General features: G+C 37.1%; 1 protein-coding gene across 1 annotated transcript; it reads left to right on the top strand.

The window, feature by feature from the left end:
• Positions 1–2,229: 2,229 nt before the first annotated feature.
• Positions 2,230–19,958, top strand: rb1cc1 (RB1-inducible coiled-coil 1). Its single transcript, XM_084912594.1, has 23 exons — positions 2,230–2,588; positions 3,736–3,868; positions 3,958–4,084; positions 4,167–4,337; positions 4,509–4,711; positions 5,154–5,568; positions 5,668–5,838; positions 5,921–6,105; positions 6,954–7,140; positions 8,175–8,256; positions 8,349–8,413; positions 8,529–8,632; positions 9,710–9,836; positions 10,083–12,016; positions 12,467–12,653; positions 15,305–15,413; positions 15,610–15,904; positions 17,275–17,323; positions 17,420–17,467; positions 18,007–18,065; positions 18,279–18,406; positions 18,750–18,820; positions 19,058–19,958. The coding sequence occupies exons 2-23, from the start codon at positions 3,798–3,800 to the stop codon at positions 19,133–19,135; spliced, it is 4,866 nt and encodes a 1,621-aa protein (XP_084768720.1). The 5' UTR covers positions 2,230–2,588; positions 3,736–3,797; the 3' UTR covers positions 19,136–19,958.
• The last annotated feature ends 7,389 nt before the right edge of the window (positions 19,959–27,347 follow it).

The raw sequence follows: 27,347 nt of genomic DNA, 5'->3' as shown, positions 1-27,347 counted from the left end.
TTACAGTACAAAAATGCAGTTAGGTAACTGGTTATTCTAAATGGCCAACAGTTGTGAATAGTTGTCTGTCTCTCTATGCTAGCCCTACAACAGCTTGGCAACCTGTCCCGGGTGTGCCCTCTCTCTTGCCCTATGGCAGCTGGGATAGGCTCCTGCCACTCTGAACTGGAAGCAGAACAAAATGGATTGATCATTTTATGGTTGTTGTAATGCTTTTAAAAAGTTTTTACTAACAAAATTAATTTCTGTAAATCTGAGAAACTTGTGTGTTTGTACATTACTGTAACCCAAACTTCTGTTTGGCGTTTTATTTAACATCTCAAAAGGCCTGGGATCATGTGCTTTTATCTGTTTTATTTGGACATTGATATTTACCTTAGAATAATAATATAAAACAATGTAAAAATGATGTCTATGCTCATTTTTAATGTTTTTCAGTTTTAGCAAATAACCAGACTTGGTTTACGTGGGTTAAATCATTCCCATATAAAAAAAAATTCTCTATTGTCAAAACTTGTAATGTTAAACAGTACAAATAACTGTGTCTCATTTACACTGGAGAAATTCTGCTCACCATTAAAGTGTATAGTCATTATCTGAGGTTATGATGGTCTGCAGGGAGAAAATCTGATTTAAACTGAAGCACTGCATGGCAGTGTGAAAGGTCATAACATGTTTTCAACATATTGTTTGGTTGAAAAAAAGTCCTGTGATATGGCGACCTCTAGTGGGCGTTTGTTTAAAAACGTCACAGAGATTACAGAGTTTATGCTTCAAAATGAGAATTTATACATTTAAAAAAATGTAACAGAAATGATGCAGCACAGTTTGGTTGGAGGTGCCTGTATCAGATTTTTTTAATGCATACTGCCAACTAATTTCAATAAACCGTTGCTTATATTGTGCATCACTGACTGTTAGCATGAAACAAGGACTGCTGTTAGCTGACTAACTCAAATATCTTTGTGAAATGAACAGAAATTGTATACTTATATAAGGCTTTCATCTCATCATCACTGGAGAGTAAAAATGTTAAACATTGCATAACTAATATGTCTTCTTTTTATTACGGTTGTTTTAAAAATAAAGAAATTGGGTAAAGATAGAAAATGGGATGAATCATCACAGACTGCTGTCCACAGAGTGTGATCAGCAGCAATCAAAACAATAAAATACGCAACCAAGGAAAAAACGATTTGACTAAATGTCGGACAAAGTCCGTTCCTTTGCTTTTTCTTTTCCCGCTTCTTAAAGGCGCATAAAAACAAGCTGTGTTTACTGTATTATTTATTGATTTTCTGATTATGTTCAGATGTTATGTAACACGGTGTTCTATAAAGTCTTATCTTCCATCGGAGTTGGTGATAAACTTAATCCCCAAACTACCTTTTCTTTGCAGCAGTATCATGCACACACTGCAGCCTTAACCACACCCCTTCTCATGTTGCAGCAGATTGGGTTTTTTTCCCCGTTTTTTCCCAGAATACACCTGGAAAAGTGCAGTGACGAATGCATGCTGATGGAAAATTTAGCAGTAGGTTGAGAGCATACTTTTTAAAACTATTCAGTAAAGATGCACATTTTGGTTTATTCATTCGTTCATTTTATTAATTCCATATAAATATAGAAATATATACCTAACTTGAAATTTTGAGACAATAAATTACATTTTTGACTCGCCCCTGCCTGACAATTATTTATTTATTGAATTATTTATTTATTTTTAAGTGGTGGAAACAAGTAAAATATTGCATTAAAAACAGCACAATAAAGTAATTAAACAGTAAAACTGTATTTATAAAACTCTGTCTTTTTTCATTAAAACTTTTGAAAGCATGATTTTACAACAAAAAAGACAGCATGGTAAGCCAAACATAAGTAAATACATAAAAGAAATGAAGAAAAAGTTCCTCATCATTTCAAATTTAAATATGAAAAAATTAAACTTTGAAAATTATAGAAAAAATACACAAGAAGTACTGTGATAAGGCTAGTGAATAAGTTACTTTAAGAAAAAGGTTATCTTTGTGCTGAAAATACTACTGTGGTGATAATAAAATGTTCAGTTTTAGTATAAATTTGTCAAATGTAATAATAATAATAATTATTATTATTATTAATTTATTATTTGAAAAGAGTCAGTCCTCAGTCTGAAACACTGGAGTTACTCGGCTTGTGACTGAACTCTGAATGCTTTGAGTCGGAACGGATGAACGAGTCGTTCGCGGACTTCCCATCCGCAGATGACAACAACAAAACAAGCACAGCTACTAGAGAGGGTGTTAGCGTAGGTAGCCACCTGAGATAAACAACTAGTGGTTTAGTCCGTGTGCTACACCATTACGGCTGGAGTTTGCCAAATTAGAATGTTATTATACTGAAGCATGCTTACTTTGTGGAACTAATTATGACTGTCAGTTATTCTACTCTGGTTTAGTATACCCAACGTTAGCTGAGGGGCTTGCTAAGCTAGCTCTATGTATGCCAATCCAAAACGGGTTAGCTAGCTAGCTAGAGTGCTAGCTTTTTAGCTAGCCAGCTCGCCAAGGCGAAGCCAAGAGCGAGAAGAGGGAGATGAGCAAAGTGAGGTAAGACTAAAGGCATCGTTTATTTTAAAAATCCAACATGATATCCCATTCTCATAAATTATAAATCCAAACTAATGATTGTAATTCCTCTGGTTTATGGTTCTAAATTTGTCAAATTTATCGACGTTAGTGTTGACTATCCTGCGCTAGCTCGTTTTAGCTAATAGCCAGTTAGTCAACGGGTTATTATTGACTAGCTAGCCTGCTAGCAGCTGTTGGTGACCACTTCTTCGGTGTTTATGATGACGGACTGGAGGCCTGGAGGTTATTAACAGCGGTTGAGTGTTTTCAGTAGACATAAAAATGGCAAACATGAACCCCGGTACCGGAGTATCCCTAAAGGATTGGAGGCCCCGCAGATATACAAACCGTTAACGTTGTTAAAGACAATTAACAGACAAGCAATTCTGAAAGCAGTGTGGCTTTTAAGTTGTTTATCGTTGTAACGGCTAACATAGCGCTAACTATTTTGTTCTATCTTCAACTTTAATTAGCGCAGCCCATTTTGCATTATTAATTCCAGAATAAACGCAAACCCGTGTGAAGAATCTACTCCTTCAGGTAGTTTCAAAAGACAGATTGTGTCTTTGGTTAGAATAATATGTTGGGTCACTATCTGGTTACCAAACAACTAGCTAATAGCCCAGCCTACCGTGTAGTGACTCAGCTACCAGGCTAATTATTCGGTAGGAAACAATGCACGGGCTGTCTTTGGAAAAGTAAAATGTAGTTATATTGCCTTTTTGTTGTTGAGTTAATTTATATGACTGTACTGCATAAGCACACTCTATAGACTCTGTAAAGTATATTGTTATAACTACTTATAACATGCGGTGTAACAGTATAATATCAGTATAATATAAATATTAATCAAGTAGTTTTGTGCTCTGAATAAATGGCACCATTACTTGTCTTCAGAATAGAATAGAATAGCCCTTTGTTGTCATTGTACATGCACAACAAAATTATGGGTGCTCCACACCAACTTTGCAGGGATAAAATATTAATGGTAAGACAGCAGGAATAAATAATAAACAGGAGAAATAAATACAATCAAGAGGAATATATAATTCAATTTAATGATTTCAGGGGTGTTTTTATTGTCTGTTCTCAACTACATTTTTTGCGTTATTGTGTAATTTTGCAGGGTTGTGGTGAGTGACTAAATGAACAAGACAGGCAAGAGGGAAGAACTCTGGGAGATCAAACATGAAGTTGTATGTGTTCCAGGTCAACAATGGCAGCACACTGACATTTGATACTGACCTTGCTGTCCAAACGTAAGAAGCTGGCATTGTAATATTAATCTGAAACAGTGGTCAGTACGCCTTGCTTAGTGTGACCTAAAAAGTGTTTTCCCTCTTCTCAGTGTACAGGAGCTCAAACATGCCATCCAAGCCAAATATAAAATTGCAATTCCACATCAAGTCCTTGTTGTTAATGGAGGAGAATGTATGGCTGCAGAGAGACGGGTCTGCAGCTACAGTGCTGGCACTGTGAGTTTTTCAGTTTGTTAGGTGTTGATTTTATTTCCTTGAATATATATAATGCTCTAAACACTGTTATTTTTATCTATAGGAAACCAACCCTATATTCCTGTTCAACAAAGAGATGATCTTGTCTGACCGGGATCCAACGATCCCCAAAACCACCTTCTCAATTGAGAGTGAGATTCAGGTCAAGGTGGAGGAGTCTCTTTTGATGCCAGCTGTCTTTCACACTGTTGCCTCTCGAACACAACTTGCTCTGGTAGTTAACAACATTTTTTTTAAACCTTGGCCTGAAAAAAGTTTTTGAATGTATTTGCCATGAAATGTTTTTCAACTGAATTTCTTTACAAGAAATAATAACTAATCAATCATCTGTAGAATACTCTGAAAATGTTCTAATGTTGACTTAAATATTTGTTAATCCCTCCAGGAAATGTTTGAAGTTGCCAACAAACTTTGCTCTTTCTGTGAACGTTTGGTTCATGATGAACACCTTCAACACCAAGGCTGGGCTGCTATAATGGCGAATCTGGATGACTGCACCCTATCTTATCAGAAGTTGCTTATAAAATTCAACATAGCTTATACAAATTATCAGCATGATCTGGAGGAAATCAAAGTGAAACTTACAAAGTAAGTGTTACTGTGTAACTGTGTAATGTAAGTAAGTGTTGCTTTGCTGATCTTTTTCAATAAGTTTAAACCTAAAATGCAAAATATTGTGTTTTTATTGGTAAATAAGTCTACAGAGAATATGCTAGAGGAACCATTTTAAATAATGTAGTTATAATGTTATTTTTTTTAAAACAAATAAAATAGTAAAGAAATTGAACAAGTCTCAACTCACAAGAAGGTTGATTCTGATCATCTGGATGTAGTGTTTTCAGTCGGAGAAATGTTTCGTCACTCATACAAGTGCCTTCTTCAGTCTCAGCTGACTGCAGGTTTCTCCAACCTTATAAACAGTAAATTTGCACAAAGACTGAAACTAGAATCAACCTTTTGGGATTTACTTACCTGGATGATTGAGCATGCATCAAGACAAGTCTCAACTCACCTTTTGTTATAATTGCAGGTTAGGGACAGCAGTTTCAGTAATGGCCAAGATACCTCTGCTGGAATGTTTAACACGTCAGAGTTACAGAGAGAGCATGGAGAAGTCCAGCTCAACCCCTGCAAAGGATTCAGATGAGACGGAAGAAGAAAAATCGACTGACTCTGTGCTCTGCACAACTGAAACACAGATGCCCTCTAAGTCATCAGCATCCTTCTCCGCTTCAGGGACAGCCACTTGTGAGCCAGCTGAGGACCAGGAATCAAATGAAATGACTGACAGTGGTGGCCTGAGAGCTGCACTATTAGATGATGACACACCAGAGCTCACCAACCCGTCCGTGTTCAATGTTACATTATTAGATTGGATCAACGTCCAGGACAGGCCCAATGATGTGGAATCGGTTGTAAGGAAATGTTTTGACTCCATCAATAGGGTAAGTCATTGATCTATTTTTAAAAAGGTCTTGGTAGATTTTTAAATGTGTTGTGTTAAATTGGAATAAGAGGTTTGACTTTGATTTTGTGTCTTTCAGCTTGACCCGCGGATCATTCAGCCTTTCCTAACAGAATGTCATGACACAATTTCCAAGCTAGATAATCAAAACATGAAATCCATCAAAGGGCTTGAAGACAGGTTGTATGCTCTAGACCAAATGCTTGCAAGCTGCAAGAAGTTGGTGAATGAACAGAAAGAACTTGCTCAGGTATGCAAAGAAAAGCAGTATTAAATAGTTTTCTCTGCTTTTTGTTGTGTTATGAATTGTGCTCACATGTTTTTGCTTCCAGGGATTTTTGGCCAATCAGAAGCGGGCTGAAAACCTGAAGGATACATCTGTTCTGCCTGATTTGTGTATGAGTCACACCAACCAGCTGATGATCATGCTGAACAACCACAGAAAGCTGCTGGAAATTAAAAAGAAGTGCACCACTGCCAAACAAGAGCTAGCAAACAACCTTCAAGTCAGACTTAAGTAAAACCGGAAACCATTTCTTCTTCCATATTAATTGCTGATCCTGACTAGGGCTGTGCGATATGACCAAAATCTCATATAAGACATCTATCGTCTGATAACGACATAAATTACAAAAATTGTACATTTTCTGTAAATTCTGTGAATCTCGGGCAGCTCGACTTGCGTGAAGTGTTTCCAGCTGGGTGTCGTGTACCTGGAGTCAAGTGTTTTAATGATGTATGAAACTATACATTTTTAGACATAAGTTGTAACGGCCGCCGTTTTATTTGTGAGTGTTTATTACACAGCGTGCTGCGGGGAAAAGCCTGTTCTAACGTTTGAGTCTAAGGTTTATTTTTTTAGCACCTGACGGCTCATTTTTACTTCTCATCTGTGAATACTCTGCATACTCTTTCACGTGATTCAGTTTATTTTGAAAAGTCTCAACAGGATCTTGAGCTTTATTGTGAAAGGTTGTGGAAAATAAACAAGCGGACACGCGATGGTTTTACTGTTGTTGTTGCTAATGACAACGCATAAAAACAGGCACTTGTCCGTCCGTAGTGTGGTTATATTAAATATAAGAGAAAGAGAGAACTTTAAGAAATTAATATAGCCACTACAGTGACCATCAAAATAATGAAAAAATATTGCCGTAAACAGTTTATTTTGCGACACCACGCAACAAACGATAGCATAAAATGAAATGATAGACGTTTTAATATCGTCATCCGATATATATCGTTATATCGAACAGCCCTAATCCTGTGTTTAATGAATTGTACCTTGCTGTATTTAATATATGTTTAAAAAAATGTGATTATGAGAATTATGTTTTCAAATTCTAATGATTGGAATAATTTTAGATGGTGCTGCTACGTGATGCTTCATGCAGACCAGGATGCAGAGAAGCTTCAGGCTCTATTCAGACTTCTAACCGAGCTAATGGAAAGAGTGAGGGTGGTGGAGGCCCTCAGTACCGTGCCCCAGATGTACTGCTTGGCAGTCGTAGAGGTAGTCAGGAGAAAAATGTTCATGCGCCACTACAGAGAGGTCAGTACTGTTATTAGAAACTAATCATGCATTCAGATGTAGCAATTTAACAAAAACAGTCATCTCAATAAGATTTACAGAAATGACAATGTACAGTATGAAATCATATAATGAAAAATAGTATAAAGTACGTAAAACCACAGATGTAGCCTAAAAGGTTTTCTTTTAAGAAGATTCTGTGTGGGTTCCATCTGGGTATTTACACTTCCTAAAAAGTTATCTCTTTATATTAATTGGTTATTCAAAATTATAAAGATGTGAATGGTGGTCTGTCACTGTGTGTTAGCCCTGCAATGGACTGATGACCCAATCCTGAATTAAATAAGATGAGGGAAATGAATGGATGGATGGTCTTTGGGGGTTTTGTTGTGAGAATTCAGCTCTGTTTCAAGTGTGTAAGAAATAATATTATCAACACAAAGCTGCAACCATTGGGAAGCCTGTGCTAACAGGGGGAATTACGTTACTGTAATCAGCTATGAAGTGTCTAGATGTGTCCAATTTTCAAATATCTGGCCATTTGTGGTGTGCTGTGTTGGCAGCAGCAGAAAAGAAAATAATGCCTAATTTGTGATATGTTATGACAGCTAAAGGTGTGTGACTTGTGTCCAAGCAATGTACTGTCTATGGTAAAGGTGCAAAAAGGGTGCTTAGCTCTGAGAAGGTTTGACTAATAAGACAGATTTTTGATGACTTTGATGAAACTTTCCTTTATTTGAGCTTAATTTTTTGGTCTTTATTATTTCACAGTCACAAGAAAGAATAGAAGTTAACACTTTGTGTTTTGGGAATTGCTTGAAAGATGGCTCCTCTGATTGGTGTAGTTTTTGGCAAAAAATGTAACTGCTCGTTTTGACGGACGCTGCATACATATTGGCTTTTTTGAAGAGTGCCTGCAAATTATGTCTAAATGCTCAAATCTAAATAACATTAAAACGATGTTAAGGAATGTAATCTTCTTGTGAAAATGTTTTTGAAAAATAATTATTAATTTATTGCATAATCTTAATTAAATTTTTCTTAAATCTTTTCAGTGGGCCAATGCACTTGTCAAGGATGGAAAACAACTGTATGAGGCAGAGAAATTTAAACGGGAATCCTTTGGGAAACTCTTTCGTAAGTGTTTTTGAGAAACTCTGATTAAATAACACACCAATTCCACGTAAGAACAGAATTTTGACCCAGTTACTGTTTTATTTATTATTTAGGAAAGTCTTTTCTCCGAAATCGGTTGTTTAGAGGACTTGATTCATGGCCTCCAACATCATTTTGTGTAAGTTTGTATCGTGTTTGATTGAATTATCGTGTGTATCACTTTTTCTTTGTTAGCACTATTGTTTCACACTGTTTTACAGTCTATTTTTTTCATGGTTCTTAATTGGCTATAGACACGAAGGCCAAGAAGGTTTGATGATGAACTTCCAGACATCTCACTTGAGGACCTGCAGTACTTGAAATCTTGTTGTCCTGTTGAGGTGCAGCCTTTCCTCATGTAAGTCACTGTCTTGAATCATTAGAGTGGTTTTAAATATCATTAAATGGGGTTTTTTGAGAAAAATGGAAAAACTATTCGTTAACTACCAATAGTTAACATAACTGAATTTATGGTTTGTTATCAAAATAAGCTGTTTAGTGTCCAACCAGTTCCCTGGCACTGTTTGTTGGTTTATTTAAATACATTTATCTTTGGTTTATTTAAATAAATAACACAATAAAGATATAAAAAGCTTTAGATATGTAAGAAACTGAATAATGAATAAATCATGGGACATGTTGTGGTTGGTCTTACTTGGGGACCAAGTATGTCATAGTTGGAGTTGTTTATAGTTCTTTATGATGGAGATTATGTGAATAATCTGAATATAGTCTGAATGTGGTCTTACAACATTTTATGCAGATTGCACTTTGAAATGCAGGCTCTCTAACGCTGTAGAGCAAAATATTTCAGTTTAAACTAGATATTAAAAAGTTAATTTAAAAAGTCAGACTATAATTAAGTGCTAATAACCAGAATCATTATAACTTGGTAAGACTATAAAGTAAAGGTCCGATATGATCATCTATAAGTAAACGATCTAAAGTATTGTTTGAGCTTTATTTTTATTTTCAGTTGCTGTCAGTTGCATTTGTCACTGCAGTGATACATAGTTTCATGTATCACATAGTTCACAGTTTTAATTCTACTGAATTAAGGCGTTGCTCTTTATTTACCCATTACTGTGGTGATCATGGTCTCAGAACTCTGTTAATTATGCCTTTTCTTTTTCATTCGCCATGTACTCTCTTAACTAAAAGGGAACATACTTGGAGTTGATCAGCCAAACTCTGTTAACAACTGTTTAATCCTTGATTAAGTTAATCAATTCAAGAAATAAGTTTCAGCTTTAGACTCAGTTTGCTTTCTTGAATAGATTCTTGGTGTGAAAAGTGGCCTAAATTTATTCCGTTATCTCTTAATTGCATCAAATTGAAGACCTTCTAAGCAATCTTTTTAAACTGAAGAAATTCACAACATAGTTTTTACCAATATGTCCGTGTTTGTTTAGTTTAAAAAAATCTTTTTCTGCAGGCTTCCCACAGTGTGCAACTTTGAGCCCTTAAATCACCACATAGAGACACTTCACCAGCTGGTCCAAGCTGCGCAGAGCGTGGACGAGATGTCACAGACGATTACTGACCTGCTAAGTGAACAAAGGGTAATGATTTACCTTGGTTATATTACACATATATGTATTTGCTGTCCTAGTCTGAAATGAACACATAACTTAGAACAGCTATCAAAAAGCAAACAATACTGAGGTGTAACTTTAGGTCAAGCATTTTCTAATTTTTTTCTTTCTTTTTTTGTAATACTGTTTAATTTCTCTTTTCGTATTAAGATTAAACTCCAACTTGAAGAATATATTTATTTATTCTTGGGTGTTTTTTTTTTTTCTCCCTAGGCATCTTGTAGTCAGAGTGCCCACAGATCAACTACATTGTCTCCTCAGTCTGAAATGCCTGCTACCACAACAGCGGTGTCGCCCAAAACTCCTTCCTCTCTCAGCCTTCAGGGCCCCAGCTGCCAACCCCTTCATGTTCCTGTCCCAGCTCCTCTAGAGGACTTATCGCCAGACAGCATTGATGCACAAACATTTGACTTTGAAACCATTGGCCATCCAAACATGGATCCAGTCCTACAGCAGGGATCCCTTGATTTAGATTCTCTGGCAGAAAGCCCTGAATCAGACTTCATGTCTGCTGTCAACGAGTTTGTGATTGAAGAGAACTTGACCTCTCCAAACCCTATCAGTGATCCTACTAGCCCTGAAATGATGGTGGAATCTTTGTATTCTTCAGTCATTAACGCTATTGATAACAAGCGAATGCAAGATACCACAATACTAGAGAGAGAGAACTCAAAGATCGCTGTTCTTCAGCAAGTTATTGAGAGGTATCGAAGTGCTGCAGAGGAGTCCCATTCCAGCTTAAGAAATGTAAAGGATGACCTGTGTCATTTACGAGGTCTAGTATTAAAAGAACAACATGACTTTGGCTTTGTTCTGCGTAGTATGAGCACAGAGGTGCACAATATTGTGGACAGCATCTGCCAGACCCATGAACAAGCGTTGAAGGAGCAGCATCAAAGTGAGCTTCTGGCCATACGGCAGGACTTTGAGAAGGAGGTAAAGACACTAACCGAGGAAAACCAAGTAAACCAGAATATTGTTAGAGATGTTCAGCGTGCAATGCTGGAGCTCGAAGGGCTTATGGAGCGCAAGGAGAAGGAACTGACTCAGCTTGAGAATGAGAGAGAGCGATGGATTCAAACGGATGGTATTCAGACTGATAAGATCACCAACCTGGAGCAGATTATCAGTGATCAAGCTGAAGAAAATAAGAAGCTTGCAGCCTCAAGAGACTCTTTGGCCACTCAGCTTGAGAATCTGCACTTTGAGATTGAACGCAGTCAGCAGAAGATCCGACAGGAGCTGGAAGTTGTTGCACAGAACAATTTAAAAGAGTTGGAGGACAGAATGAAGCATGAACACAAGGCAGAAATGGAGACACTGACCAAGGGTAACCAAGAGGCTCTGGAAAATCTTGCTGTTGAAAATAGTGTTAAGTTAAGCGAGGCAGCTGATCACCATGCCACTGCTATAAAAGAGAAGGACAGTCAGGTCAAGGACTTGGAGGCTCGGATAGCTGAGCTTGCAGAACTCCGCTGCAAGTTAGAGGTGGAGTTAGCCCTCAAAGAATCAGAGACAGAAGAGTTAAAGCGCTTGTTTGAAGAGTTCAGGATACAGCAGGAAGAGGCTGTCAAATCCCAAATAGAGGCTGAGACCAAAGTTCTTGGTGAAGAACTGGCAGTTGTCAAAAAAGAGCTTCAGCTAAAGAATGAAGAGTATGAAGTGGACCTAGCAGAGCTCAGGACTCTCATGAGGATTGAGAAGGACCACTGCATCTCAGAGCTTGTTGACAGACACGAAGAGGAGACTATTTTGTTGAGCAACAAGCTCTCTTCCCTGCAGCAGCAAGCCCAGGAGGCTGAGAGGAACCACGCTGAGCAGCATCGGAAACTTAAAGAGGAATTAGATCAGCAACTGGCTGCTGTCTGTGAAGAAAAAGAAAAGCAACTGAATAGTTTCCAAGAACGGGAGCAGGAGTTGAGGACTGTTATCAGCAGTTTGCAGCAAGAAAATGACCTGCTTTCGCAAAAAGTAGAGCAGGACAGACTTGCATTTGAGAAACATTTAGAGAAAGAAAAGGCCACTGAGGCTGCAGCACCAGATGTCTTTAAAGACTTAGAGCATGAGAAAGAGGAGATGGAGAAGAGACTCTTAGGCAAGATTAGACAACTTGAAAATGAGCTTCATGAGGTCCGGTCCTCAAAAAGGTAAATGTTTAATCCAAAACAAGTTTGCTCTTCATGTTTCTTCACATTATTTTCACAGTTACAGGTTCATCACTTGGCTGATTAATGTTTTTTGTTAGAGGTATTATGATTTTGCATTTTCTGTAAGTTGTTTTTAGTTTTAAATTTGGGTTTTCAGTTTAGTTTCCACAGTTTCCTGTGCTTAGGTTAGTTTAACATTCCTTTTAGTATTAACTTTAATATTATTATTATTATTATTATTATTATTATTATTATTATTATTACATGGGTCGTTTTTTCAGAATTTAAGATGTAATAAGTTAGGAAAAGTACAGTAATAAAGTGTAATATTGAGGCCAGACATCGTAGCCTCTGGATTTCTATTATCTATATTTATTTCAGTTAAAGTGTTTTTCATGGTTAGTTTTAAGTAGTTTAAGTTGATAACTTTGTTTGCTATGTGCCTTTCAGTGATGAAGGGTTGTCCCTGCATGCTGACGGACGTGCAGATGCTGGAGCACCTCTGTCTCTAGACTCAGCACTACAAGAGCGTCTGCAACAGGAAAGGGCCTCTCTCCAGGCACAGATGGAGCTCATGGAGAAAAAGAAGAATGAGGAGATACAGAACATCAAAACATCACTTATTGCAGAGCAGCAGGTTTGTATTTGCTCTTGTTAGCTTATTTTAGGGTTCTGCTTTTGTTGATATTTGTCTACACGGGGGGAGTGCGGACCTATGCTAACATACTTGTGTGCAGTCTTCCAAAAACCCAACCGCATGTGACTGAACGTGGATGATGCTGTGCGTAGGTTGAATGCCTGCTGGTTGAAAACAAGCTGGAACAGAAAAGAGAGCAACAGCGGAGTTCATAATAAACGGGGGAACTGTGGGGAAAAAAAAACATCAAAGATCATCACGCACCGACAGTCACTGCATTGGACACAGTAGAATTTATGTAACACAATTCAGCTCTCTTGTATTTTCTAACTTTGCTCCTCTCTATGCGGTCTTTAAGTCTGACGTTATTAGGCGTTTCTGGGTCCAAACTCTTCAGTGATGAAAGTCAAACAAACACTGCGGCATCACTAAGAGATGAAAAACTGTCTAAATTATTTCATCTGTAATAAAATGATTGGTGTGGCTGCTCTACCAGGTGTAACAATTAAGTTTAACATCCAGGCATCCATGAAAACAGAATTTCTGAAATTTAATGGAGTTAGAAGTTAGCAGGGAGTTAGCTCGCTAGTTTCCATCTAAATATAATATACCAGGTTCTGACTGAGAGATTTCTGAAACAAATTAAGATGTACAGCTCTGCTATCACTTCTGACATAAATGAAGACAGAAAACGAAACAGCAGTGATGTTTGTAGTGTTACTGAAGTTGAACTAGCTTGTATATAATGATGTGCTACGTGAATGCTAGCAACACAGCTATGTTAGCATAATATAAACACAGTGAATCCAGAGGATGAATGCTAACTTTTTTCCAGTCGATAAAAATTAACGCAATGGTTAGGGACAAATGTGATTGCATGGCAGGATGCTGTCAGGAGAACAACTGAGATAATCCATCCACAATATGAGGTTAGTTAATAATATACTGCTGCATGGGCTGGGCAGTAGTTACATCGTATGATTTTAAAAACTGAGCGTTAAAATGAATAGTGGTAATAAAACCTGAGAGAGAGGCCGACAGTGATCACTGCCCTTTTTTAGGGGCTTGTCAGGATTAAATAGAACAAGATACAAGGAATTAAAACATGTTAAAAACGCAACAGCCTTAATAAACGCAGAGTAGTTTGGACCTGGAAGCAGGGTTCATACGTCATCACTTAAAGACCAGATAGTTGGCTGAAGACCAACAAGAGCATTACCAAGAGTAGCCCACAGACCGCTTGTTTGTGACACTGCCCCCAGGTGACAGCAAACAGCTATAACATGTAGCAAACGATCTGCAAAACTGTTCATAGACTCTGTGTATGTCGATGAATGGGAATAGTAGTAGTAGCACTAGCGTGTTTCCTTGGCCATAGGAGAGTGAATGCAATTAGCAGTGGCCATCTTCATTTAGTCAGTCATAAAGTGTGTTGTAAATGGAAAAAGCTGTTTGTGAAGGGGATAAGACCTAAACTAACTCAGCTGGAAGCAGCATACACACAGGAAGAAACTAGCGGAAATTTGATTACCAGAGACTTGCAGCACTGACAGGCTAAATAACCTTTAGCTGTGCAAAGAGGGGTGGATGCCTATTTAAACTACTGTCAGTTTTGAGGAGAGCAATTATTGCTGCAAACAGTGGGAGCAAAGAGATACCATTGACTGACATGACAGTGCGGGGGATGTATAAGAGGGTTACCAGTGAACCTTATCCTAAAATGTCCACTATAGTGTCCAGCTGTCAGCTACAAGCGATGCACGGTGACCCAATTTCTTTATATATGCACAACGCTTCTTGTTTGGCAGCAAAGATTTTAGCATGGCAGGCTGCCATGGAGAAATATTACCAGTAGAAAAAGTGCTTGTCAGTATAGCGTTATGGTAGTGTGAAATATTTTAAATACAGTTCATCCTCCCTATAGACAAAAGCCTTCAACATGCCATCAAAAGTTTCAGTGTTGACCTTACAACCCTTGAGTACTGAGTATTCAGTACTTAAGGGGCAGATCTCATCCATTTTATAAAACCTACCTTTAGTTTTCTGTCTTTTTTCCCACCTTCCTAAGTAAAAGTAGGGATGACTAATAAATTTGCAGCTGGATGAATGACACTGTTTACATATTACAGGTCATAAAATATTTTTCAGGATCAGCTAGGGAACCAGAGTCTGGATTTTCCTCTAGGGACCAACTAGCTACAATGCTATGGACGATGAGGAGATCGCTTCATATGTGGACAGACATTTATTTTACTGTGCTATAGATTTTGTATTATTTCATTTACTGTTTACGAAAAAAAATTGAGGACATCTCACCTCACTTTGCTACACCTCCCTTTGTAGTTGAACCTGATAAGACTTGCAACAAACAGAATTGTTAGGAGCGCATACAGTTTGATTTCTTTTGTCATTTATTGTCTGGTGTAATACATGGGTGTACGATACAAAAATATCAAAATACTAGGTGTAAAAGCTAACAAAACAACTGTAACTCCCATGGCTGCATGCTGATCTGTGTCCTCAGAAATTGGCAATTAAAAATGAAATAATTTGTGCTTTGATATAAATGCTCTGTTCTCACTAAAATGGTTGTTAAGCTTGTTAAAATTTTTAAAATGTCAATAATAATAATTATTAATCTTTTTATCCAGACAAATTTCAACACAGTTCTAACACGAGAGAAGATGAAAAAGGAGCAGATCATCAGTGATCTCACGGAGAAGTTGCATAAAGTTACCCAGCAGCAGGAGAAAGATAAAGGTGAGTGTGTACTGTCCACATTGAACACTGTTTTTCTTACAGTTTTGGAAATGAGACATCATGGTAGCACCTCATGAATATTCATTACGTGTCCTGTTCGCTTGTTCTCGCTGCCATAATATTCATTTTTAGGCTTTTGACAAAAATAATGTTATTTTGTGTTTGTCAGTGGTTTTTATTTCTACTTTTATTCCAGCTCTGATAGAGAAACTGTCTGAGGACCGGGCTAGTGTGATGCAGGAAAAGAAACATTTGGAAGAGGAGCTCAACCGTTTGCGCAGCACTGCACTGGTGTCCTCTGCCTTCTTCAACCCTAACCCCTCAGCTCAAGATGCCTCAGAAGCCGGAGCAGCAGCAGCTAGAGCTCTGCCCATTGCTGGGGCTTGTTCTTCTGAGCCCCTCACTGAAACTGACAGACTGGCCTCTGTGGCAGCCATTCGAGATGACGAACATGTTGATTCAGCAGTGGAAGCCAGCATGGTGACCGTCCAGTAAGCATCTACTCTAAAATAAACATTGTGTTTAGAGTCTGAAATACGTCCACGTGATTATGTGCCCGACACTATTACTGTTCATGGGGAAAGAAAAATCAGAGCAGCACACATGGTGCTTAGACGGGTATCCTAACCGGTTATCCTATCCTAACCTCACCTTGTTAACACCTATGCGGGCTGCATTTGGAAAATGTGTTTATCCTTACTCCACACTTTATATTTCAAACAACATTTGCAAAATATGTAAGAAACCTGCTCACCTGTGCATGATCTTGTAGCCACAGTTTATAGAGAGGTCCATGTAAAAGGAATGCGCAGAATTTTGGTTATTCTATACATAATAGTTTTTGTGGAATCTGTGATGCACAATGTAATGTAAGTCCAAAAGTTTGGATAAACCATCACTGGTTAAAATTTTAACAGTATATCCCCTTCAAGGTCATCTCCTGGCGTAGTGATGCATAGCTTGCAGCTCCTGCTTCACTGAGATTGCTCCCTGGATGGCCGTTCTGACCACTTTTATGTGTGCATTTTTTATTTCATCATTGAGCTCACATTTACTTTGAAAGCAGACAGTAACGTCTGCATCAAACCTCACAAAGCTCATTACTATTAATGAGAACCGGGGCTCAAATGACAGTCAGTGCAGATGAATCTGCACTATCTAAACTCAAAAAAAGTCCATAAAGTCAGGGGAATGACAGTATTCACAAGAATGTACACAGTAAAATCATCCCATATTGTCAGGTGCAGTTGATCAGAGCAGCTCCTACAATGAACAATCCCTACAGGTGCAAGAGGGCAGGGAACAATGTAGAGCTTCACAAAAGGACCGTAATGGAACTTGAGGCCAGTTTTTGCCTTTTTATAGGTTGGGTAGTGGGATCTCTTTGACTGCACCTTGGATTAAGATTTTAGTTACAGTTTAAGTTGGACAAGGAAACAACGAGAATCTGAGTGTGTTCATTTCTGTGCATTCACAGTGCTGCAGTACGTGGATTTTATTGCGCCAACATGTTAATCTCAAACAAATCCATAGTGAAACCTAAAAAGGTTTCCTTCATAGACAGTGAGTTTTGTTTAGATGCCGTCAAATTGATTGCGAGCCAGAGAAACAGACTTTTGTGTTGTGTTTCGAGAGCCAACTGTATAAACTAGCCAAAAATGGACAAACAGAAGAGACATTTGACAGTCCAAGGAAGGGAGGCTAGGAACCGAGAGTGTAAGTTAAAATAAATAAATAATTTTTAAAATTCTTAATATTAAGAAGCGCCAAGTGGTCACAAGTCAAAAAATGTTATGATTTATTTATTTAGTTTTACCTTTTGTATACTGCATCTTGTTAATTTTTGTTGTTTTTTTTGTAGTGATACTATGATGTCAGAGGAGAAACAGCGGATAATCTTACTTGAGAGGGTAATTAGACATGCTGCATCTTTATCATTGCATCTGACTGGATAAGAGTTTGTTTGTGTAGGCATGTCTGACTAATTCATTTACTATATGTTGCAGACTTTGCACATGAAGGAAGAAGAAAACAAGCGTCTCAGTCAAAGACTGGTCAGTTTATCATTTTCATTATAGGCTATGAAACAATTTCTCCACCAGGTGGCACTAGCATCAAAGAGTAAAATCCTGACCCAGGAGGCCAGCGAGCTCAGTGAATAAAAATGAGTCTTTAGGAAGAGGATCATTGAAATGTACAAGGGGGTGAATTTTAGTGAAGCACAAACTTGTATACTAATACAAATGTCAAAAATTTACTTTTCTGGTGTGAAAAGATTTAGTCAATTAAGATCACCATCATATAGTTTTGCATTTTATTTTAAAATCCCACCTGCTATCACTTTTTTTGTTCTTTTAAACCCAGATTTGTTATTGTGGACCAAATGCTATTAAACTTATTAGATTCATTGCGTAACTCGAAGACTGGTATAGTTTAGATTATGATATAATTCTGTCAGGTGGTAAAAGTATAAGAGTTCAAAGCCTATGTCACAGACAAATGATTTAATAATCCCCAGTGGAAGTCAGTTCTTGTTAATATTATTAATTTTGCTTTGATAACATGAGTAATGTTGCCCTTCTCTTCTGTGTAGATGTCTCAGAGCATGTCGTCTGTGTCATCACGGCATTCAGACAAAATCGCCATCAGAGAGTAAGTGAATTTAAAAAAACAAAGCACACAGGGCCTTAACATGTCCTTGCTGATGTGTGTGTGGTTTTTCTGTCATTATTATGTACATTATTATGTATGTAGGTATAATTATACACATATGATTACCGTTAATGTATTTTCTTTTGTGTTTTCATTTTGCAATTCGGTTTCATCATCATTTGGTCTCTTTATTGGTCTTTTTTTATGTTTCAGTTTCCAGGTAGGCGATTTGGTTCTAATCATCTTGGATGAAAGGCATGACAACTACGTGCTCTTCACAGTTGGTCCCACCCTCTACTTCCTCCATTCTGAGTCTCTTACTGCACTGGACCTCAAACCAGGTCAGCTTCATCAAACCCTTTTGAGTTTAGCGTTGTATCATTGAAATTTATTTTACACATTTCTTTTTTAATAATAAAATAAAAAGGCACGACTGATTGTTTTCTGATTTTTATATATATATATATATATATATATATATATATATATATATATATATATATATATATATACATATAGTAATCAAACATGAGAGCTTTGTGTGCTGTGTGTACATGGGTGCTAAAATAAAATGTAGTTTAATCTTTGTTCTTGCTACTGATGCTTGTTGGCTTTATTTTACACATAGAATTGGTGAACATTTTCTTAAGTTTATTTAACGATGCGATTTGTTTTCTTGTTTAGCATCAGGGACCTCAAGACGGCCGTGGGTGCTTGGAAAGGTGATGGAGAAGGAGTATTGCCAGGCAAAAAAGGTACTTAAGTACTAAAAATACTTTTAGTTTACATATTCGATTAATATTTAACCCTGTTTTACTTACAGTTTCAACTGTAGGCCTATAAGTGTCTTTTTTTTAATATATTTTTTTTAAATCAGAGTTGGATTTTTTTTAAAGTCATGTCAGTAATGTTCTTACAATTAAGTACAAAGTTTGAACCTTCATTGTTTCTTGTAATGATCTCTCTCTCCTTCTCTTCCTCTCCTTTTTCAGGCCCAAAACAGATTCAAGGTTCCTTTAGGAACCAAGTTCTACAGAGTGAAAGCTGTTCCATGGAATAGAAAAGTATAATAGCCAAGTAATGAGCTGAAATGTATATTTATATAGTTTAATTTTTGAACAGAAACATCACATCATAACTCATAACTTGAAAATCGAAAGACCTAAAAAATGGAAAGAATTAAGATCGCCATCATATAGTTTTGCATTTTATTTTAAAATCCCACCTGCTATCACTTTTTTTGTTCTTTTAAACCCAGATTTGTTATTGTGGACCAAATGCTATTAAACTTATTAGGGCAATGCCCTATACACTGTGGCATAATGCCATCTGACCTGTATGTAAAATTAAACGAAATTTGGATGTTCAATATTAGTTCTCATTATCAGCATTTGTCCTTTTGTGGAAAATACTGTCATTATCAGCATAATTAAATGAAAAATATACATTTATTATAAATGTTTATGGAGGAATGTTCATGGCATGCATATTGATATATTTTCTTTGATTTACTTATCCAGATAAATGTTGTAGTTGGAAATGTAGTTAATGCTGTTTGTTACTCACAAAACAGTATGGCCCTGTGTCAATACTGAAATGTACATTATGACTGACTAATGGAAACAGTCGTCTTTGCAATCCTTGAAATGCACTTTCAAAACAATGCTTTTGTTGATTTGAAAAGGGAAGTTAATTGAGCTGTCAGAACTAAGTAAATATATCAGCACAAACTTCTCACTATCATAGAATATTGATATGTAGAAAGGAATACTTTGTGACTGTGTTTCATTATCAGGAGACATTGTATATTACCCATCAAATCACATGTAACAATAAATTACTGTATTGTAAAAGCTAGAGTTTTGAAACAATAAAGGACTGATCCCAAATGGATTCAATAGTTTTTTTCTTTCCTTTTCATTCTTTCCTCTGATGCAGAAATGTAACAAATACTTATGTGCACATTAATATTACAGGCGAGATATTTTATGTTTCATTGGGGAGGAGAAAGCCGACAATTATTATTTTTCACTGACACGTCATTCTAACCATTTTGTATAAAACAAAAACAGCAGAAGCTTTTAAGGCATATATAGTAAATGGCACCTATAATGATGATTTTTAAAATTTTCCTGGGGGAAATTCAGGAGTCAATGTGGAATAGCATAGTATAGTGTATTCATTTGATTTAGCATTTTTGCTTTTGTGGAAACATTAATGTTGGCACGGTGCTGCAGGAAACAGACTTCAAAAAGGCTTCAAATCGGGGCCCAAGAACGATGCGGCCCTCATGGAGAAGGAAGCCCACCAACATCACTTTCCCAGTTCACAGCGGGGAGCATAGCAGCTCTCCGCCGAGCACTCTCTACCATGTGGGTCTAGGGGTGTTTTAACAATGTTTAGCTCTATTTTCTCCATTTAGCATAAGCCTGTTGTCACATTTGGATGGCTCCTTCATAAATTGATGGTGTGATTCCTACAATTTCGGGACAGGCCTGAATGACAAAATATGCAACACAACATTCGATACCGAGGTGCCTGGCAAGCACCAACCATGTGCACTGGACAGGCTCTTAGTGTAAATGTTTACAACCCCCCACTGAGCTCAGTGCTGCTGGGAGTCACTCTCATCAGGCTGAATGGGATTTAACACTGCCATGTGTAGTCTCAAGCTAGTCTAGTCTCAAGACTTTTTTTCGCAACACTTTTGAGTTCTTATCTTTAGTAATGAATGTGAAATTTGGCTGCATGCTTAGTAAGTCATAGTGTAGTGTCTGTATTTAGTTTAATTTCATCCATTAAAACAAATGGCACCAGTTTAATTTATTTATATCTTTAACACGCACACACATACATAATGAGCTTTAATGAAATGACAATTACATATATATATATCTATATATATCTATATCTATATCTATCTATATATATATATATATATATATATATATATATATATATATATATATATATCAATATATATATCTATATATATACGTATATATATATACGTATATATATATACGTATATATATACGTATGTGTGTATATATGATCAACCAGGTCATTTAAATTTAATTTGATTAAATATGAAAATCTGATTTCATAATAAAAGGATTTAAATAAAAATTACTGTAGTCTGAGTTAATCAGGTAGTTCCTTCTGCAGTTTGGACAGTTACACTTTAAAAAACAATTTTAATCGAGAGGTATAACAATGAGAAAAAAAATTTCTTCCAACTTGCACTTGGTTATTTAAGAAAAATAAAATTGCAAGACTTGATATTTCTTTCACATCTTTGTTAGTAAACACTGAAACTAGGTTACTGTATACGGAACATTGTAAAGAACACTAGGAAAACAGTCCCCCTGCAAAACATTAGGGACAGACTATAGCTTTTCATGCACAGGCTGAAATTGTATTTCATTTATAACTAGCATGAAAAAGTAAAAAAGTAATAAACTTGTTAATATGCTGAAGCACTCGGAAGATTCATTACAAATATACTCAGGTAATTGTGTAAGGACAGGTATATTAATGCAGCGCTCTAATGCCATCAGCTAAAAGTCAAAGACACATTATAAATGCCTTTGTTTGCATGTCAACATATGCCAGAGGCACTAAATGAAGGTTTAGATGAGTAAATGTGAAATATCAAAATGATGTCAAAGACGACTCACAAATAATGTCTTACAGTCTGAGATCTTGCGCTTTGTTGCTGATATATTCTGTATTTGAAGATAATACACAAGTTGTATTTGATTTTCCAATATCTCTGACACTATACTAGATAGATGGTGCTGCAAATAAACAAGCATTATTTGTAGAGTAAATATATGCATGAACTTCAAATGATGGATAAATGAAAATAAATAGGAAAGCCTTAACGTAACATTTATATTTTAGAAATCTAAATGGAACGAGTGTGTTGAAGAAGAGCCAAGAGGCATTAAGGCTGAAACTGCAAACCAAGGAGTAAATCGACTTAATGCCATCACATTTCCACCCTATTCATGCCTAAGAAAAGGGTTAGGGAAAGAGATTAGGTTATATATCTGCTGTCAGGGACTGAAGAGACCAAGTAGAGAACTTCACCTAAACAGAATGATGATCAAACAGACATGCTTTAACAGACATGCTTCATAATCTCATCCGTTATTGTCCTCTCTCTGCCTTGACTACAGGTTCAGTAGAAAATCTTAGACAGGGGCAGATTAAATGTGTGATGAAATGTCTGAGAAATATGTGAGTATGTGAGAATATAAGGATGGTTGATTTTCTACCCACATGACGAACATAATCACTATTAGTAACACATATCTACATAAATATGATAATTCAAAATTTAAACACATTTATTGGGTTCATATTGGAAATCATAACCATCTGATGGCATAGTTTTATGGATAATTACCGTTATAGAGATAATGCAGCATGTGAAAGAAAAGCTTTGAGGCTTCTCCACTCACTGGGAGGAGAGTGCGTAGGTTTAGTTGTGCATCGGAGCTGTACCCAAAAGGCAAATATGTGGAAAGTTTGGTGACAAGCATCCAGGCGTGTGGTTAACAAGATTGCATCTGGTGAGCAGAAAGTGTAGGATATAGCTTAACTATGTATTTAAAGGGCAAATTATTTTCACATTAAGTTCAATGCCATCAGTAATCCTTCCAAATATAGATAGAACTATTTCATTTTCAGTAGAAAATAATTATTCAAATACCCTATAGTGCAAATCCCTTTAATTTAGTGCATGACACAGTTTTTGATTTCCTACCACAGAACAAAAACGGAGAAGAATCCAGTAAACATTAAAATCTGTTGTCTTATTTTGGTAATCTGGCTGCTTACTGACAAGTAAATAATCAATACAAATAGTTCCGAAGTGTCTGAAAATAGACAGGCGATTTAAACTGTAACTAACAGCCATGCATTTTCCAGCTGCAGTGCAGTGTTGAGGAAATGACACCAGCTTTGATGGGCTGTATAGCTTTTGAGATGAGCCTCTTTATGCCGCTTGCAGTTCCATTATGGCTTTGTTCGAAAGCTTGTTTACCTGCTGATAACATACACTGGTGGATTCAGGAGCACCGATCCAAAATCTGCTGCCAAAGTCACTCAAGTCTCATTGTACTGCAGGAGGGGAAGAATGAAATGTTTATGCGGAGGGGAATGCAAATGCTAAATGTGAAATCAAACTATGGGACCAATAAGGGATCAGAATAACTTTGCCAGGTTTTATTTTTAGCCCAGTTGCAATGCTAGCTTTGTGGAACACTCTTCACTTTAGCCTCTGTGCATCTGTGTGCTTAGGTTTTGCTCAGTGCAAAACTGCTGCTCCAATTTTACAAATAAATTAACTGTAAGTTGTTGTTGTTGTTGTTTTTTGTTTTTTTTTTTAAAAAAGGGGAGGTTAATCTGCTTCCATCACATGACACATGACTCTGATTAAACTGAAATATCCTACCTGACTAAAGACAGCCTGAATATGTTGTTGTTTGTCTGTGATAAGGCTTAATATCAAACAGCCAGCAGATCAAAAACGGTTCATCGAATCTCATCGTTGTACATCACTTGAATATTTTTGGATTTCACTGTTAGAAAAGCTACGGTCTTGGGTCAAAGGAATAGCCCCTTGGTTTGCATATTAAAGAGGATTTACTAGACCTCTGTTAGCCATGCATCCCCATGCAGGCCAGTCTCCAGGGGGCCAGCAGGGCCCCACAGACGGGCAACTAGGGGGCCAGGTGACCCTGTCTCTGAGGTTAGCAGGAAACACTAAAGAGGGATGGGCAGGGAGCTGAGGAGCCACTGAGTGCGAGTGTGCAAGGCTGGTGATGGCAGCTGTCAATGGTTTGGAAGGAGAAGCAGACAGATTGTGCGTTCTGTTGGTGCAGCCAGTTCGCCACCTGGCAGGCTTTTCCTTGTTAGAACTTCTTGCTGTTTCTGTTCTCATCAGAGAAATGTTTTTCCTCTTATCCTCTGTGTTCATGGGAAGTTAAATTTGTCAGAATGTTTAAAGATGTTTAATGAAAAGCAATTGTTTAAAGTATGCTCTGTGCATTGTACAGAATGGCTGCCGCTCATGTTTGCGATGAAATGCAGTCAGGAAGCCCGATTTATTAATGTAAACCTTCCGTTTTTGTGATAAACTGCATTTTCTAAAAGAAATTAAATTACGGATGAAGAGAATGTACGCAGTATGCCTTCTCGGGGTTGACCTTAGCTGTATTATTTAAGTGTTCTTTAAGAAAAGAAGGTGTAGGATTTGCTTAGAAAAAAATAATCTGTAACTTTCAAATCCCATCATAGCCATAAATACTGCACCATGATGCTCAGTTGTTATGAAAAAATGCAAGCAGAAACCATGAAAAGCTTAAAAGTACATTTAAAAATCAAATTTGGCAGTGAGTCCTTGTTCCAACAGGATTAAAAAAAAAAAGTCTTTCATTTGATATAAATATATGCAAAGAGAGTGGTGTGGTGATCTGGGTGCCAGAGGTGGCGCTTTACTCTGGATATTCTGGCTTGGGCCGGTAAGGGACATAAATTAACATGAATTAACACATGCATGCAATAAGAAAATAATTAATTCAAGTTATCAGTCACCTCTTCCATTCCAGGAATCTGATTGACAAGATAAAGTAATGTGCAAACTGCTTTTCAAAGCTAACAGCCTGGAGCACCCCTCCTATTAGTTAGTCATTCCCTCAGTATCACACCCGGAATCTGTCATTTCACAATTTTCTCCTATAATGCATATGTGCCGCTCTCACCACTCCACTACAGCAACTGCCATCTAACAAGTTGACACAGAGAATGATACAATTCACGTCCAGTATTCAGTTCCATATACAGCAAGCATCTGAGGCAGACGGGTCAAGAATATGGTACATTCTGTTCTCTCTCAAAATTGCTTTTCCAGGACTCTAGAGGAGGTAGATAAAGCTCCCGTGATATCCTCCAGACACCTAAGGGAAGTTTTTAGGGTTAAAAAGTCTCGTCAGGTGTAAAAATAGGTTGTAGCGATGAAATTATGGGATATTTCCTTTTAAAAGACTCGTGCCTGCATAATTTTCATAGAACGTGATTCCTGGTAGGCATTTAAGTGTCTATATACACTCTATAAAAACAGCATCCTCCTAAGAATTGTTAACTCAAACTCACAAAGCACATAAAACAATCACACAACAAATCTAAAATGCATACATCCTTTATATATAATTCACAGTAATAGCCTTATTTTTAAAATTATTCAAGAAACATGTTTTGAATGTGGCATTTTAGTGTTTTCAAATACCAGATTATTGCAAACACATTTTGCACAGTAAAAAAAAAAAAGTTTTGTTCCAGGGGTCCCGGTGCTACAGCAAGTATAATACCATTTCCAAGAAGTTGAAATTCTGTTTAAAATGTGGATAAAAATACCAAGTCCGATGTTTATCAAATCATTTAAACCTTTTATTTTATTAATAATAGTACAAAGACAGCAGAAAGTACACCATAAGAGTACTAAGACAAACCCTTAAAAAAGAGAGCATGAACAGGGGCATGTTTACTGCTGGGTTGCATCATCTCTCCTTTTAACAACACTGTGTTTGGCAAATGAGGAGACCAACTGCTGTAGTCTTTAAAGCAAATGTTTTCCTGTACTTGCAGTATTTCAGCAGCTCAACAGTTCAGGACTTTCAGGGTTATATTTTTCATTTTATAATGTTTCTTTCAGTGAGGGACAGATCTTGAGTGCAGGTGAGCTAGTTTAGCAGCCTGAATAAATTACCACAGCGTCATGTTTTGTACAGGGTTAGATGGACATCGTTTTGCTGATATTAGCAAGGCCTTCCCTGAAAAAGATGTATGGCATTAATGGTGCCTTCACATGTGCGAGTTAACCCACGTACATGTTGTTTAAATGTTTGTTTGTTTTTTTGTAGATGTTGGACTTTCTGACTAACTGGTATTTGTGGATGCGGGGACTAAGTGTGCTTTCTGTTTTCAGTGTTTTTGAGCTCTTGACTGATCTCTACTACAGAATAATGTCCATTTTTAAAGCAGCTATCTCAGGGCTCAAAGATCAGTGACTCTCAAAAATTATTTTTAAATTGAACTATCTGCTGAAATAGCTATATAGCTCACCATGTGAAGTACAGAAAAACCCATGCTCTTTAGAATGTGTTTTTAATACTCCGACATGTTTGTTAATTAACCCGGGTGCTTTTTGTTTAACTTTTCCAGCGTTGTCCTTATGCCTGCCAGCTTCTAACTTCACTAAAATTGCTGTCTTTGCACTATTTCTAATAATAATAATAATAATAATAATAATACAGGGTGTCAGTGATATGCATACAATTATATTCTACTTTTATTTATAGTTTATACAGCATTCCACAGAACATGCTGGCTACATGTTACAGACACGTTACAGTAGGTTACATGATACAGAAAAGTCCAGGGTTGTTCATCTTTGTGTAGACATGATGCTTTTCTCAGCCCCTCGTCAGAAAAAGCGTATCAGTTTCAGCACAGGCCATTTAAAGCATCCTTATCCCTTAACTTGTTGTCTGTTACCTTCCAAACATACTTTTGATAGTACATCAGTTACCCAAGCATCTCAGTCTGTGAACGATACCCGCTGTGCTGGCTAGTTTAACTTGGTGTTCAAGTGCCCCCTACCTAGTTGCTTTATTCATGCTACCAGCAATTAAAAATGTTTTAAGCCTTGCTCCATTTTTCTAAATTTTTATTCAACCAGTCTAGTTACCCTGGTAAGAGCGCTGCTTAAAAGAGCTCTGGTGAAATTTGTCTGCTCACAAATAGTAAGTCTGAATAAGTCGAATAGCATCAGAATTTCTGTTCACCCACAATTTGCGAGTTTTTAGCTTTGCAACATGTTTTATTTTTTAATGTCAATCATATAGCGTTCTTTAAAGAATATAATCTTAAAATCGAATTTTTTACCAGACAGTTTTTTGCTTTTTAAATTTGTCAGCAGTCTAAGGGGGATGAGGTACAGCAAGCTGTAAACCAAAAAGCCTGGTTGTCCAATTTTGGGTGACAGAAAAAAAAAGTCTCCAAAGGACGATAGTGTGCACAAAAGTAGTTCTGTTGGCTGTGAGTGTGGTGTCAGCCGGTCCCAGTCCCTGTGGCCCTCACCGTGCACTGTGCAGGCCTGATGGGAAACTGACTGCAGCACAGGACATGGCCTCGTTTGTTCACGGTCCCCCCTCTCTGAAAAGAGTTATGCTGTCTGTTTTGAATGGACAGCGTTTTTCTTTGTGTGCTCGA

This window comes from Perissodus microlepis, chromosome 18, assembly GCF_051167445.1.
Source record: "Perissodus microlepis isolate ML-2025 ecotype Zambia chromosome 18, ASM5116744v1, whole genome shotgun sequence".
NCBI lineage: Eukaryota > Metazoa > Chordata > Actinopteri > Cichliformes > Cichlidae > Perissodus > Perissodus microlepis.
This window is presented reverse-complemented; position numbering and strand designations above follow the sequence as displayed.